This window comes from Equus caballus, chromosome 20, assembly GCF_041296265.1.
Source record: "Equus caballus isolate H_3958 breed thoroughbred chromosome 20, TB-T2T, whole genome shotgun sequence".
Lineage (NCBI taxonomy): Eukaryota > Metazoa > Chordata > Mammalia > Perissodactyla > Equidae > Equus > Equus caballus.
This window is the reverse complement of record NC_091703.1, coordinates 46,539,364-46,551,419: the sequence shown is the minus strand read 5'-3', so window position 1 is coordinate 46,551,419 and position 12,056 is coordinate 46,539,364. Positions and strand designations below refer to the sequence as shown.

The 12,056-nt window shown below is 55.8% G+C and overlaps 1 protein-coding gene and 1 long non-coding RNA gene across 2 annotated transcripts; one reads left to right on the top strand and one right to left on the bottom strand.

Moving 5' to 3' along the window:
- Positions 1-636: 636 nt before the first annotated feature.
- LOC138919537 (uncharacterized) lies at positions 637-2,646 on the bottom strand. The gene is made up of 3 exons (XR_011429770.1): positions 2,522-2,646; positions 2,267-2,329; positions 637-774 (listed from the first exon to the last, which is right to left on the bottom strand). It is a non-coding gene; the product is annotated as an uncharacterized lncRNA (long non-coding RNA).
- Positions 2,647-4,472: 1,826 nt separating this feature from the next.
- Positions 4,473-11,811, top strand: NFKBIE (NFKB inhibitor epsilon). Its single transcript, XM_005603964.4, has 6 exons — positions 4,473-5,129; positions 7,478-7,580; positions 8,297-8,519; positions 9,538-9,626; positions 9,800-10,039; positions 10,792-11,811. The coding sequence occupies exons 1-6, from the start codon at positions 4,762-4,764 to the stop codon at positions 10,855-10,857; spliced, it is 1,089 nt and encodes a 362-aa protein (XP_005604021.3). The 5' UTR covers positions 4,473-4,761; the 3' UTR covers positions 10,858-11,811.
- Positions 11,812-12,056: the final 245 nt, after the last annotated feature.

Genomic DNA, 12,056 nt, shown 5'->3' with positions numbered 1-12,056 from the left:
CAGCGCTCCCCCCCTCTTCCTCCCAGCGCAGGAGCCCCGCCCCCGGCCCCCCAAACTCCGCCTTCCCCAAGCCTACCTAATAACCACCCCCCAAAGGGGAGAAGCAACAGGGGCTCCGTGCACCCTTTCTCCACTCCCAGCCCTGCTCACCACACGCCCACCCCAACATCCTAGGAAGGTCTATGCTGCAACTCCTCTCTGTCTATTCTCCATGAAGGGGGCGCCAGAGGTTCAACCAACATCCCTCCCCATCCTTGGTTCCCGCAAGTTCCTGGGGCTGAGGGTGGGAGAGGAAATTGAGTCTTGGAACCCTAGGGAAGAGCCTTATTCGCAGTTGGGTGGTAAACGGTTAAGGCAGGAGTCAGACTTCAGAGGCCAGTCCCAGCTGAACAGGCATGGAATAGAATGAAGGGAAAAGGCTTGGAGCTAGAAGTAAGGAAGGACTAACAGAGGGCAGAGAGGAGGACATTGGAACCAGCCTTTACTGAGCCATCTTCGCTCCCTAGAAGAGCCCCAGAGAAGCACTGAAGTGTGTACATTGCCCCAGGCTGGAGATCTGGAAACCAGGCTCTGCCATTAATGTATTGTGTGAACTTGGGCAAGTGCCTTCTCCTCTCTGAGCCTTAGTTTCCTCATCTGTGCAGGGAGGAGGGTGACTGGACAATCTCTAAGACTCTGGCCTTCTTCTGTGAGTGTAGGAGGCAAAGTCACAGACCACAGATCAGGCAGCCTAGTCTTCGTGTCTTCTATCCACCCTGCTTTTCTCTGCACCACCTAAGACAGGCAGAAAGGAAACTGACATTCATTCATTCACTCATTCATTCATTTCTGGATGCATACTGTGTGCCCTGTTCTGAAATGAAACACACAATTTTCTACCCTCAAGGAGCATCAAGTCTAAGGTGGGGGCGGGGGGGTCACATGGAAAGTAATCATTATGATAGAGTAGGAGAAAGCCAATGCATGATCAATCTGTGTGTGCACAGTCACTATGGCCTCCTACTGTGTGTCATGTGCTACATTAAAGGCTTTGACATATAGTCACTGTGTCTCCATTTACCCACAAGGAACCGAGGCAGAGGGAGGGTAAGTGACTTACACAAGGTCACCCGCTAGGACTCACGGCGCTAGTCCTAGAATCCAGATCTTTCCCATTCAGAAGTCCATGGGGATATTTGGGGGTAGGAAGTTAGCTTGAGGCAAAGCCTGGACTTCTGATCTTTGGGGCTAGGGGAAAGCACACCAATCTGCTGGGACGATCCTGTCCCTCATCTGGTGCAGAAGAGCCACCACCTCCACCCCCACCACAGACACACCCCCCACTCCTGGTTCTGCCTCCGTTTTCCTACTCTTCCCTTTCCAGGTGAGGTGAAGGGGGCCCTCTGTCCGCCTATCGCTTCAGAACTATCCAGCCTGCATGGTCCTCCCCAGGTCACTGAGTTCATCCTCCCTGCCCAAACAGGGGAAGATGTGGTCCTTAAGAGGCAGGGGTTCTCCTTCGCTCCCATGGCAGAAGGAATCTCACTTGGTGGCTCATTCCAATGTCTCCTGCCCATGGTTTTTGGGAACTCATGCCTCACAGCTAACTCCAGCCCCTCCTCTTCTGGTTTCAGCTCATCCCACCCAGTTCACTGCAGACAGAGAGCAGAGGTCCTAACCCTGGCCTTTCCTAACCCAGATAGGATCCGCACCCTCCCCATTTAGTTGTTATCTTACTCTGGCCTGCCATCCCTGCTGCTTTCCCGTCTCCACTTCACGGGGCTTTAGAAGAGAGAGAGCCCATCTTTCAGCCAATCCCAGAGCTCCCAAGAGATAAAAGACCACCCTCCCTCTTTGCCACTCACACACATGACCCTTCCTTAAAAGCCCAGGCAAAAGAGGGTGAGGGGGGGTGGCTGTGAAAAGACCCAACTGGTCATCATGGCAACCAGACCTGTTTCCTGAAGATGAGCCTGGCTGGGGTGTGTGGAAGTGGGGAATGAGGGTCTGAGGAGGGGCATGACAAAGGGAACCAGAAAACACTGGCAGAGACAGAAGACGATGGGAGGGGCCCAGCCTCGGAGAAGACTGGGGCTGAGGAAGTGAAGTCAGGACCCTGACTATCCTGTGGTCAAAATCCGCGGGCCACCTTTCCAGATGACTGCCATGGTCCCTCTCCCCGTTCCCGAAGTGTTCCCAGAAGGGCTTCCTGTCAGTGCAGGCTAGGTGGAAGCAGTGGGTGACTCAATGCTGACCTCATGTGGCCAGAAAAGGGGCTGCCACGCACCTGTTATGGTTCCAAGCCAGACACTGCACTCGATCTGGGTAGGTTTTTCCTCAAATTCAGCTTCTGTGTGAATGAGAGGGACAGTCACTGCACAGTCCTGAGTTCTTGTGTCCTTGCAGAGGGCTCGGATGCCCCAACTCCTTAGGCTTTCATAAAGGAAAGAAAATTTCACTGAAAACATTTTTAAAGTTCTCAATTAGTGGCAGGAGAACCTGGCTCTGCACTTTCTGTTTGACCTTGGGCAAGTCAACTCACCTCTCTGGGCCTCAGCTTCCCAACTTTAAAATGGGATGATAGTGCCAGGTTTTGAACCCGAGTGGTTTGGCTCTGGAGTGTACGACTACTTTGGCTCCAGCCTTTGAAGATGGGAGAGGAACCTGTCAGGGGAGGAAGTTGAGAACAGCTGAAATCACACTGACCCCAAGGGAAAGAGATGCCTCAATTTCCTTGGGCTTTCCCCTCATGGTTCCTCACTGCCTCATGCTTGACACATCCTCCCCACTCTGATCGTCCTTGGGGAAGGAGAACAGTGGGTCATCTCCTCCCGTTTGCCTCCCCCCTCTCTTCTCTCTCCACTCACTCCCCCTCCAGAGACTAGGTACTTCTCTTCTCCCTAGCCTGTTTCCCTTCCCATTTCCAGTTCAAATGGAAACTTCTCTGCACCTAACCCTACTGGGCAGTTGGCCCCACTGTGCGCACCCCCCAGCACCCTGCTCTCATTCCTGTCTCAGCACAATCACTCAATGTCATAATTGCCAGAGAACTTTTTGAAAGCTGGAACCATGGGACATTTTTTGGTGGTCAGGGGGTGTGGTTGTTGGTTATCACTCCTACCGTGATATTTGGTTTTGCTTCCAACAGAGAGAACAATGTCAGACATACAGGAGAAGCTTCATATATGTTTGTCAAATGGGTGAATGGATGGATGGATGAATAAATGAGATTGCATGGGGGAGGGCAGTAGGGAAGCTGGTTAGTGGCCATCTACACTCACCCCAGCTCCCTGCTGCCAATGCCAGAGATGGAAAGGGGAGATGTTCCCTTGGGGATGACCTTCTAAGGGTATTTATGGCCCTAGGTTGATAGCACTTGGGGTAGGGGATAAATCATGGGGCTCTGGTTGGGGGTTCACTATGTGGGTGGGGTTTGCCTATGGCCTCCCTTAGGCCCAGGGTAACAGAAAAGATGTGCTGGCATTGGGGCCGGGCTGCAGAGGGGACCTCAGCAGAGCACAGCCCAGCATGTCTGGGGCCTCCCCATCCCAGCCCCACCAGGAGGAACTAAACTTCCCTGACCGCTGGGGGTGACCAGATGTTGTAATCACCCGAGGCCACTGTTTCACCCCATGAGGGATGACCACCCTGCTCCTTTAGACAACGAAAAACATGACCATTCTGATTTTTTTAGACAACAGTCTACCTGAGAAAACCCACTTTCGAAAAACACATCCTCGTATCCAATTCTGTGTGATCTGGGAAGTTGACACAGGAGACCCTCTATCCAGGACCCAAAGGGAGAGCTGCTCCTTTAAAGACAGTGGGTGTCCCCTTTCCCTACCCAAACTCCTGGGCACTGGTAGAAGAGAAAGCAAGAGAAATGGGCCCGGGATAGGAAGCAATGCGTCCCCCTCCCACCACCCACATGCCCCCCCCCCCCACGAGACGCCCAGCTTGCGCAGTGAATAAATATTCCTTTAAAAACAAACGAATGGGGGCTGGCCCCATGGCCAAGTGGTTAAGGTCACGCGCTCTGCTTCAGCGGCCTGGGGTTCGCAGGTTCAGGTCCTGGGCGCAGACACACACACTGCGCTCATCAGGCCATGCTGTGGCAGCATCCCACATAGAAGAACTAGAATGACTTACAACTAGGATGTACAACTACGTACTGGGGTTTTGGGGAGGAAAAAAAGAGGAAGATTGGCAACAGATGTTAGCCCAGGGCCCATCTTTCTCACCAAATGGCATACCTTAAAAAAAAAAAACGAATAAATGAATGAATGGAAAAAAATGAATGAAGAAGTGGAGGAGGTGGAAAGAAAGAATGCGTGGAATTAATGAATAGAATGAAGCAGGAAGGGGAAAAGAGTAAATGAATGAATAGTTGGATGAATGAATTACCGGGTGAATTAACGCACGGGTGAGTCAGACCGGGTAACCCCCGGCTGGCAGCCAACGCAGAGGGCGGGGTCAGGGGGATTCCGAAGGGCGGGGCCTTGGCCCGGAAGCGCCCGTCGGGGGCGGGGCCAGGGGGCGGGGCGAGCGCGCGTCCGACCGGGTTGCCCCGCTGCCTGAGTAGCCGCTGCGGTGGTCCTCGCCGGCGCCCCGAGACTGGTCCGTGCTTCTCGCCGAGCTGTCCGGCCCCCGCAACCCGGGAAGGAGGCCACTCCGGGCCGGGCGCCTGCTCTGCACCGCGGCCCTGCAACCCGGAAAGGCCGCCGGCCGAGCCCGGAGCCGGATCCTGCTCGGACCCGGCCCCCGCGGGCCGGCGCCGCGGGCATGTCGGAGGCGAGGAAGGGGCCGGACGAGACGGATGAGAGCCAGTATGACTCGGGCATCGAGTCTTTGCGCTCGCTGCGATCCCTGCCCGAGCCCGCCCCGGCCCCGGCCCCCGGGCCCTCAGACGGCGGCGGCCCCCAGCCCTGGACCCATCCTCCCCGAACGGCCAAGGAGCCACAGGAGAAGGAAGACACAGATGGGGAGCGGGCTGACTCCACCTATGGCTCCTCGTCGCTCACCGAGCCCCTGACCTTGTTGAGGGGCCCCGAGACCGAGGACACAGACCCAGGCTCGCCGCTGCCCCCCGCGGGGGCGCTGAGCCCTCGGCAGCTGGAAGCACTCACTTACATCTCTGAGGACGGAGACACGTGAGTATGGGGGCCAGGCTGAGATGGGACCCCTTCCTCCCGATGCTAACTCGGGTCCTCTCTAAGAGCCACAGCAGGCCGAGCACCCCCACTATGAGGATCCCTCAAAGCACCCGTCCTGGAAGGGACAGTCCCCAGTCTCTCTTCCAAACTCCAAACTTAACTCTGAGCCCGTTTTTGAGCTCTAGCCAGGCCCGGACCAGAGGATCTGGCATCATCTCTCTTTCAGCAGGGCCCTTACCAGCACCTGGAACCCCAGCTAGTATCTTAGAAACCTACCAATAACCCACCCCTAGGAAGAGAAAATTCCCCTGACCAGTCCAGTTTTTTTTTTCCTTGCTGTGGGAGAGGGCATCCTTGTTTGCTCAATATCTGAGATTCCCGGTCCTTGACCTCAGTCAGAATGCCCTGTCTCAAGGAACAAGACATGCCGGTTGCAGGTTGCCAGTGGGGGCCAGGAAGCCAGGGGTGGGGGGACCGCCAGGGTGCAGAGCTGAGGCTGGCCCTGAGGAGGAGGGGTGAGCCAGGCTGGGGCACTGTTGCCCCAGCAGACAGACAGGCGGCTGGCTGCCCCAGCTTACTTCCTCCTCTGCTGAGAAAGGGGAAGTGAAGGCTGGAGTCAGTCTTACCGACACTCTCCACCTCCTGAGCCCCCGAAGTCCCCCCTCACTGTCCTGTCTGACCCCCTCACTTTATCCTTCCTCCCCAAGGTCCAGGTGGAGCTTGGTGGGGACAGAGCTAGGGGGCAGTTGAATAAGAAGCACTAGTGTGGGAGGGGCTGGCCAGTTGAGGACTAGCCCCTCAGGAAGAAGAAAACCCTGACAGGAGAGGGGGTGGCTGGGATTTGGGGGTGAGAAACAGAGTGGACAGGGCTGGGATCCCAGATCAGGGATAGTGGACTGTGAAGGGTGTGTAGAGGAGCCAGGAGGTGTCTGTGCTGACCTGCTTTTTGGAGATGATCTCCTGATCCTGGATGGCCTTTGACAAAGACAGCTTCTGGACCCAGTGGTGGGAGACGCGTGACCCCAGGCCTTTTTGTATTCTGTGCCCAGATCACCAGCTTTCAGGCCAAGAGCAAGATTGTGGGGGTTCCATGCAGAATATCAATGGCTGACCTTCGACCCAGGGAGTGGGGACTTCTGCCACTGCCCTCCTTTGTTAGCTTCTCAGACCCAGTCTTTACTGTCTCTAGTTAGAGACAGGTGTAGTGTCTAGACTGTGGCAGGTGGATGGAGAGGTGTCAGACTCCCCAGGGAGTTCCCTGAGAGGAGGGGGCACTTTCTTCCCTTGGAGGAGACTGGGCTGTGGGACATATAGAAATGGGAAGAGGAAGTGGGAGGAAGGGAGACTGACGGAAAGAGGGAGGTGGCTGCAGGAATGTGACCCAGAGAGCAGGCCCTGGCCTAGGGGATTTCCAGAGCGGTTCCTCCCTCCCCCGTCACTCTCTCCTGGGCCTCTCCTGCCGCCTGCCGCCAAGCCTGCCCCCCTCCTCCTGAGCAGCCCCCTCCCCAGCCCAGGCAGGCCTTTCAGCTAAGCTCCCCCCGTCACTAATGCCCCAAGGCAGCTGTCCCTGCGGCCTAGACCCTCCAGCTCGGGCTTTCGTTTTCCCCACCTGATGTGGGGAAACCCCAGGGCTGGAACTTCCCCTCTCAGCTGCCCCCCCTCCTAGGTTAAGGCTCTTTGTCCCCCACAAACGCACATTTTCTGCACTGCCCAGACCTCCCCTCGGAGGTGCACACAGGAGTGTGGGCCTCCGGTCAGGCCCCGCCCCTCTGTGCTTTCTGAGGAGTGGCCCTCCTGACTCCCTGTGAAGGGCACAGGACAGGGTGCCGCTGCACTGTCCCCTTGCTCCTCTCCCCAGAGCTCTGTCTTCTCTCCCTTGGACTGTGGAACATGGAGTGCTGGGGGAGGGGGTGACCCCACCTCTGCCCTCTCTGTTCTCTCTGTTGGGGTGGAGGGAGGTGGGGCGCTCTGCCCTGGAAACCACCTCTGTGCTACCCCGGCAGCTTTCAGTTTGGCTTTGAGCTGCAGCTGCCTGGCAGAGCCCTGGGGCCAGAGGGGAGCCGGGGTGTGGGTAGGCTGGACAGGAAGGCCCTGGCCCTGTCAGCACCCTGCCCACACTCCCACTCAGCCAAGGCCCTCCTGAAGGCCAGACATGGGAACTTGGAGCTTCTACTCCCAGGATCCTGGCTTCCCGCACCAACCCTTACTTCCTGGCCCAAACTCTCACTTCCTGCACCTGTCCTATGGGTAACTACTTAGAAGTTGCCGTGTTCATTCTCACCCCAGGACCCCAGCCCACTCTCTCTGGCCTGGGCCCTGACACTAAACCCTGTCCCTCCCCCTAGGCTGGTCCACCTGGCGGTGATTCATGAGGCCCCAGCTGTGCTGCTCTGTTGCCTAGCTTTGCTGCCCCAGGAGGTTCTGGACATTCAGAACAACCTTTACCAGGTGGGTTGAAAAGGTGGGCTGTGCCCAGATACCCATATCTGCCCTGGCAGCCATCCCCAGCAGCCACATGAGCATCCTTGGGCTGCTGACTCAGGAAACCATTTGCCAGACACTGGACTAGAAGCTGAGGATGCAAACATGAGTAAGATGCAGCCTTTGCCCACAAGATGCTCACAGCCTGGGCTAGGGGACTCATGTCAACACCTAATTACAGCTTGGTGACAAGAGTTGTGATGGAGACACATACCAGCTGCTATGGGATCCGATATCTGTGGAGAGCAGCCAGGGAAGGCTTAATACAGGAGGGGACATCTGAATGGAGCCTTAAAGAGGAGTGTGCCAGGTGGAGATGACCTGCTGCCTCTGTCTTTCCTCCCCCCAACCCCCCCTACAGCCTAGCCCCTGGGGCTAACAGAGGTCTCCCAAGAGGGCAAGAGGCCAGACCCTGCCCCCATCTGTCCTTTCTCCAGGGGCTATGAGAAGAGCAGGGGGACACTTCCCTCATCCTGTCTCCAGAGTTGGGGTCCCAAGAGCCTGGTGGAGAGTGACAGAGGGAAGGGCTTGGTCATGTTTCTTTGGAAGACCAGGGGCTTAGCCTTTATAAGCTGCCTTCAATGAAGGTGCTGGCAGCTGGCAATTCCTATGCCCACCCTAGCAGGTTCCCAGAGGTGGGAGCATGCTGCAGTGGCCGTGTGACCCTCTGTTTGTGCCTACAGACAGCACTCCATCTCGCTGTACATTTGGACCAGCCGGGTGCAGTTCGAGCCCTGGTGCTAAAGGGGGCCAGCCGGGTGTTGCAGGACCGGCACGGCGACACAGCCCTGCATGTGGCCTGCCAGCGCCAGCATCTGGCCTGTGCCCGCTGCCTGCTGGAGGGACGGCCAGAGCCAGGCAGAGGACCACCTCACTCCCTGGACCTCCAGCTGCAAAACTGGCAAGGTCTGGGCAACCTCAGGGCCTAAGGGGATGGGAGACAGAGACCCCACCCTCAGGGAAGACAGGGTAACAACTTTCCATTGACGCACCTCCAGTTCTAAGCACATGGCTACTCATTACATCTTGACTGAATGAATGAATGAATGAATTTGATTTAGTATTTACTGAGAACCTATTGTGTGCTAAAGAGAGAGCTAACCTTGCCCTCAAGATATTCAGTTTAATAGAGATTAGTTGAACTCATTAATTCATTTGACAAAAATGTACTGAGGGCCTTCTATGTGCCAGACGCTATTCTGGGAGCTGGGCTTGCATCTGTGAACAAAACAGAATGACTGAGACAGACAATAAATAGAAGAAATGAGTTCTCTCATGGGTAAGTGCTATGGGAAAGGCAGAGCAGAGCGAGAAGTGGAATGTGGTGATGGAGGCTGCTGTGATTTTTAAAATACGGTGCTCAGGTAAGCTCATGGAGCAGGGACATTGGAGCAAAGACTTGAAGGAGGTGAGGGATATTCATCTGAATCTAGTTCTCTAAGCAGGGGTGGGGGGCGTCCAGGCAGAAAGGAGATAGCAAAAAGGCTAGGGGAGCTCCAGGGAGGAAGTGGCCCCTGGGGAGGGGCTGGGGGCATGAGGATCCAGAGAGCTCTGAAGAAGGTGGCTTTTGGATAAGGATAGGGATGAAGGCAGGGAGAGTTTCACTGGGGGGAGAGAGAGTGGGTGTGTGTGTGTATGTGTGTCCGGGGAGGGGGTGTGTATAGGGGGCGTCACTCAGCAACCTGTCCCCTGAAGCGTGCAAGTTTCAATAACATGACTCTGAAAAGGTGGAAACTCTGAGTTCCTTTCCCCTAGACTTTTGAGGGGGTTTTTGGGTTGTGTTTTAACAGTCCTGTGATCAGAGGCATTGAGTGGGCAGTAAGTCCCTTGGGGCTGAGGGGTAGGGAGGTCCCTGATGAGAGGGAGAAAGATGGAGAGAGTTGGTGGCTGCAGATGAGCAGCCCTCACTCTTACCCCATCCCAGGTCTGGCCTGTCTCCACATCGCCACCCTCCAGAGGAACCGGCCACTCATGGAACTGCTGCTTCAGAACGGAGCTGACATTGACGCACAGGTGAGGTGGCCAATCAGGGTGCTGCCCGGCCTAGGGCCTGCCCCACCACTGAGTCCAGCCCTGGGGTCCCCTGTGCAGCAGTCAGAAGTGGTAGCACTCGCCTCCTTATCCAGGGCCTGGGCTCAGGGTGCTGCCTCTTGAGGACCTTGGCTGACATCCTTCTTCCCCTCCAGGAGGGCACAAGTGGGAAGACAGCACTGCACCTGGCTGTGGAGACCCAGGAACGGGGTCTGGTGCAGTTCCTGCTCCAAGCTGGTGCCCGAGTAGACGCCCGCATGCTCAATGGATGCACGCCCCTGCACCTCGCAGCAGGCCGGGGCCTCAGCAGCATCTCATCCACTCTGTGTGAGGCAGGTGCTGACTCCTTGCTGCGGAACGTGGAAGATGAGACACCCCAGGACCTGGCTGAGGATGTAAGAGGCATATACTCAGCTCTGCTCTCCAGGACCTCCCACACCCTCCCACACCCTCCTCCCACACCAAGGCGCTGTAAGAGCAGGAAGGACCAAGAAGTTAGGCTCCTGGGCTGTAATCTATGACTGCCACTCACCAACTGTGGGACCTTGGGCAAGCCTCTGCTCCTCTCTCAGCCTGTTTTCTTAGTTGGTCAGGACCAGGGTGCCCAAACTTGGACTCCTGGAGGAGTCTGAAGCTAAAATGGATCAGTGAAACTAGGTGTAAGACAGCGGGTGGTGGGGCCTGTGGGAGACTGGAGAGTCTATGCACAAGGGTCATTCTTCTGAGCTTCAGCAGGTGGTTACAGAGGAATGTGGACTGAGGATTTCCAGGCTTTCTAATTTTTTCTGAGAGATGAAACCTAGATTTTCTGTACAGTCTTTCCAATTTTTAGATGTTCAATGTAAAAAAATATTCAAAATGTTTTATGAGTATCCCCCCCCCCCCAAAAAAAAACAACCAGACCCATGGGCTGGATTACCTCCTAGGTCCTCCTTAGCTCCATGGAGCAAGGGCTTGCCTAAGGCCTCAGGCCTCTGCCTAGCCCAGAGGGGCCACTTTGGGAATTAGTAAGAAGATTTGTTCCCTGATGTCATTCAGCTGTCATTTGGTGGGGAAGAAATGGCCCAGTAGGTCTCCCCAGCTCCCTCCCCCACTGCTGCCTTTTCCTACGGGCCCTGATCTTGCTTCTCTCTATTGTCTTTCTCAGCCCCTTGCACTTTTGCCCTTCGATGACCTGAAGATCTCAGGGAAGCCACTGCTGTGTGCCGACTGAAGCCAGGGCAGGGTCTGGGGCCCTGGGGGCTCCACCTCTTCCCATCTGGAAGCTGGAGCCACAGCTGCTGCAATTTGGGCCCAGGCAGTGTGCCCTTCTGGTGTCCTGGGGACTGCTGAAGCCAGAGCCTGGGGCCAGCACAGTCCTGAGCTGAGAGGAGGGGTCGAAAATGAGAGAGCCCGTCTGGAAGGAAGAGTTTCCCAGGTGGACAGAGATTCTGAGAAGACTCCCAAAGCCCCCAGTATCCTGGGCGGAGCCTGTTTGCTTCTCCTGAAGATGGCAGAGGCTCTTGTCTCTACCCATGTTGGGTCAGCCTGAAGCTGCCAACCGGAAGGAGAACATGGACCCTCCTGAGTGAGGAGAGAAACTGAAATATGAGCAAGCAGGGTCCTGAGGGGTTCCACCTCACTGCTGCTGAGGACTCTTAAACAGTGTTGTTTAAAGACTTCACACAGACGGCCCCGAACTGAGCATTTGGGGAAGGGGAAGTTTCAATAACATGACACTAAAACAGCAGAGACTTTTTGAAAAGTTTTCCCCCCTAGAGCTGTTTTGTGCGCGTGCATGTCTGTGTGCATTGGGGACTTTTAGACAGGCCTGCCCTGTGACCTTGTGGTGGAGGCTGAGAGAAGGAAATTGTCCCTTGAGCAGGGTAGGGCCTTGCTGGATGGGGCAGGGGGCTAACAGGCCTCAGGCCCTTGCCCTTTCTGTGGAGACACAGAGGGATGGAGGAAGAGAAAGAGAAATGAGAAGACACAGGCAGGAGGCCTCACCACAGCCCTGGAGGTTGCTATTTGGAGGACCTGGAGAGAAGGGCTAGCCTATGGAGGGTGACACGGGAGCTGTGGCTTTTGATGTTCTTTCTCTCATTCCACCTACGTTTGAGGGCCCTGTTTGGTCAGGCCTATGCTGGGATGAAGAATATGGGGAATAAACCAACACAGTCTTTGGCCACATGGAGCTTATAGTCTAGTGAGTGAGACAGCCATTAAATTCACAAACATCCAAATAAATATGTAATTACATGTTGCAATGGATGCTGTGAAGGAAAGGAATAGTGGGAAGGAGAACAGTGGAGTGGGTGGAGGGCCGTACCTTGGGTGGTCAGGGGAGGCCTCTGATGAGTGTCACCTCAACTCAGACATAAGGATGAGTAAGGGGTGAGGGGAGAGCAGTGGGGGAAAGCCTTTGGTGGATTA

What these genes read in the sequence shown, in the direction of transcription:
- NFKBIE (XM_005603964.4), top strand. Translation starts at nt 4,762, where the DNA reads ATGTCGGAGGCGAGGAAGGGGCCGGACGAGACGGATGAGAGCCAGTAT. An exon ending in ATCTCTGAGGACGGAGACAC is followed by an intron (nt 5,130 to 7,477) that starts GTGAGTATGGGG and finishes CCCTCCCCCTAG; the next exon opens with GCTGGTCCACCTGGCGGTGA. An exon ending in GAGCTGACATTGACGCACAG is followed by an intron (nt 9,627 to 9,799) that starts GTGAGGTGGCCA and finishes CTTCCCCTCCAG; the next exon opens with GAGGGCACAAGTGGGAAGAC.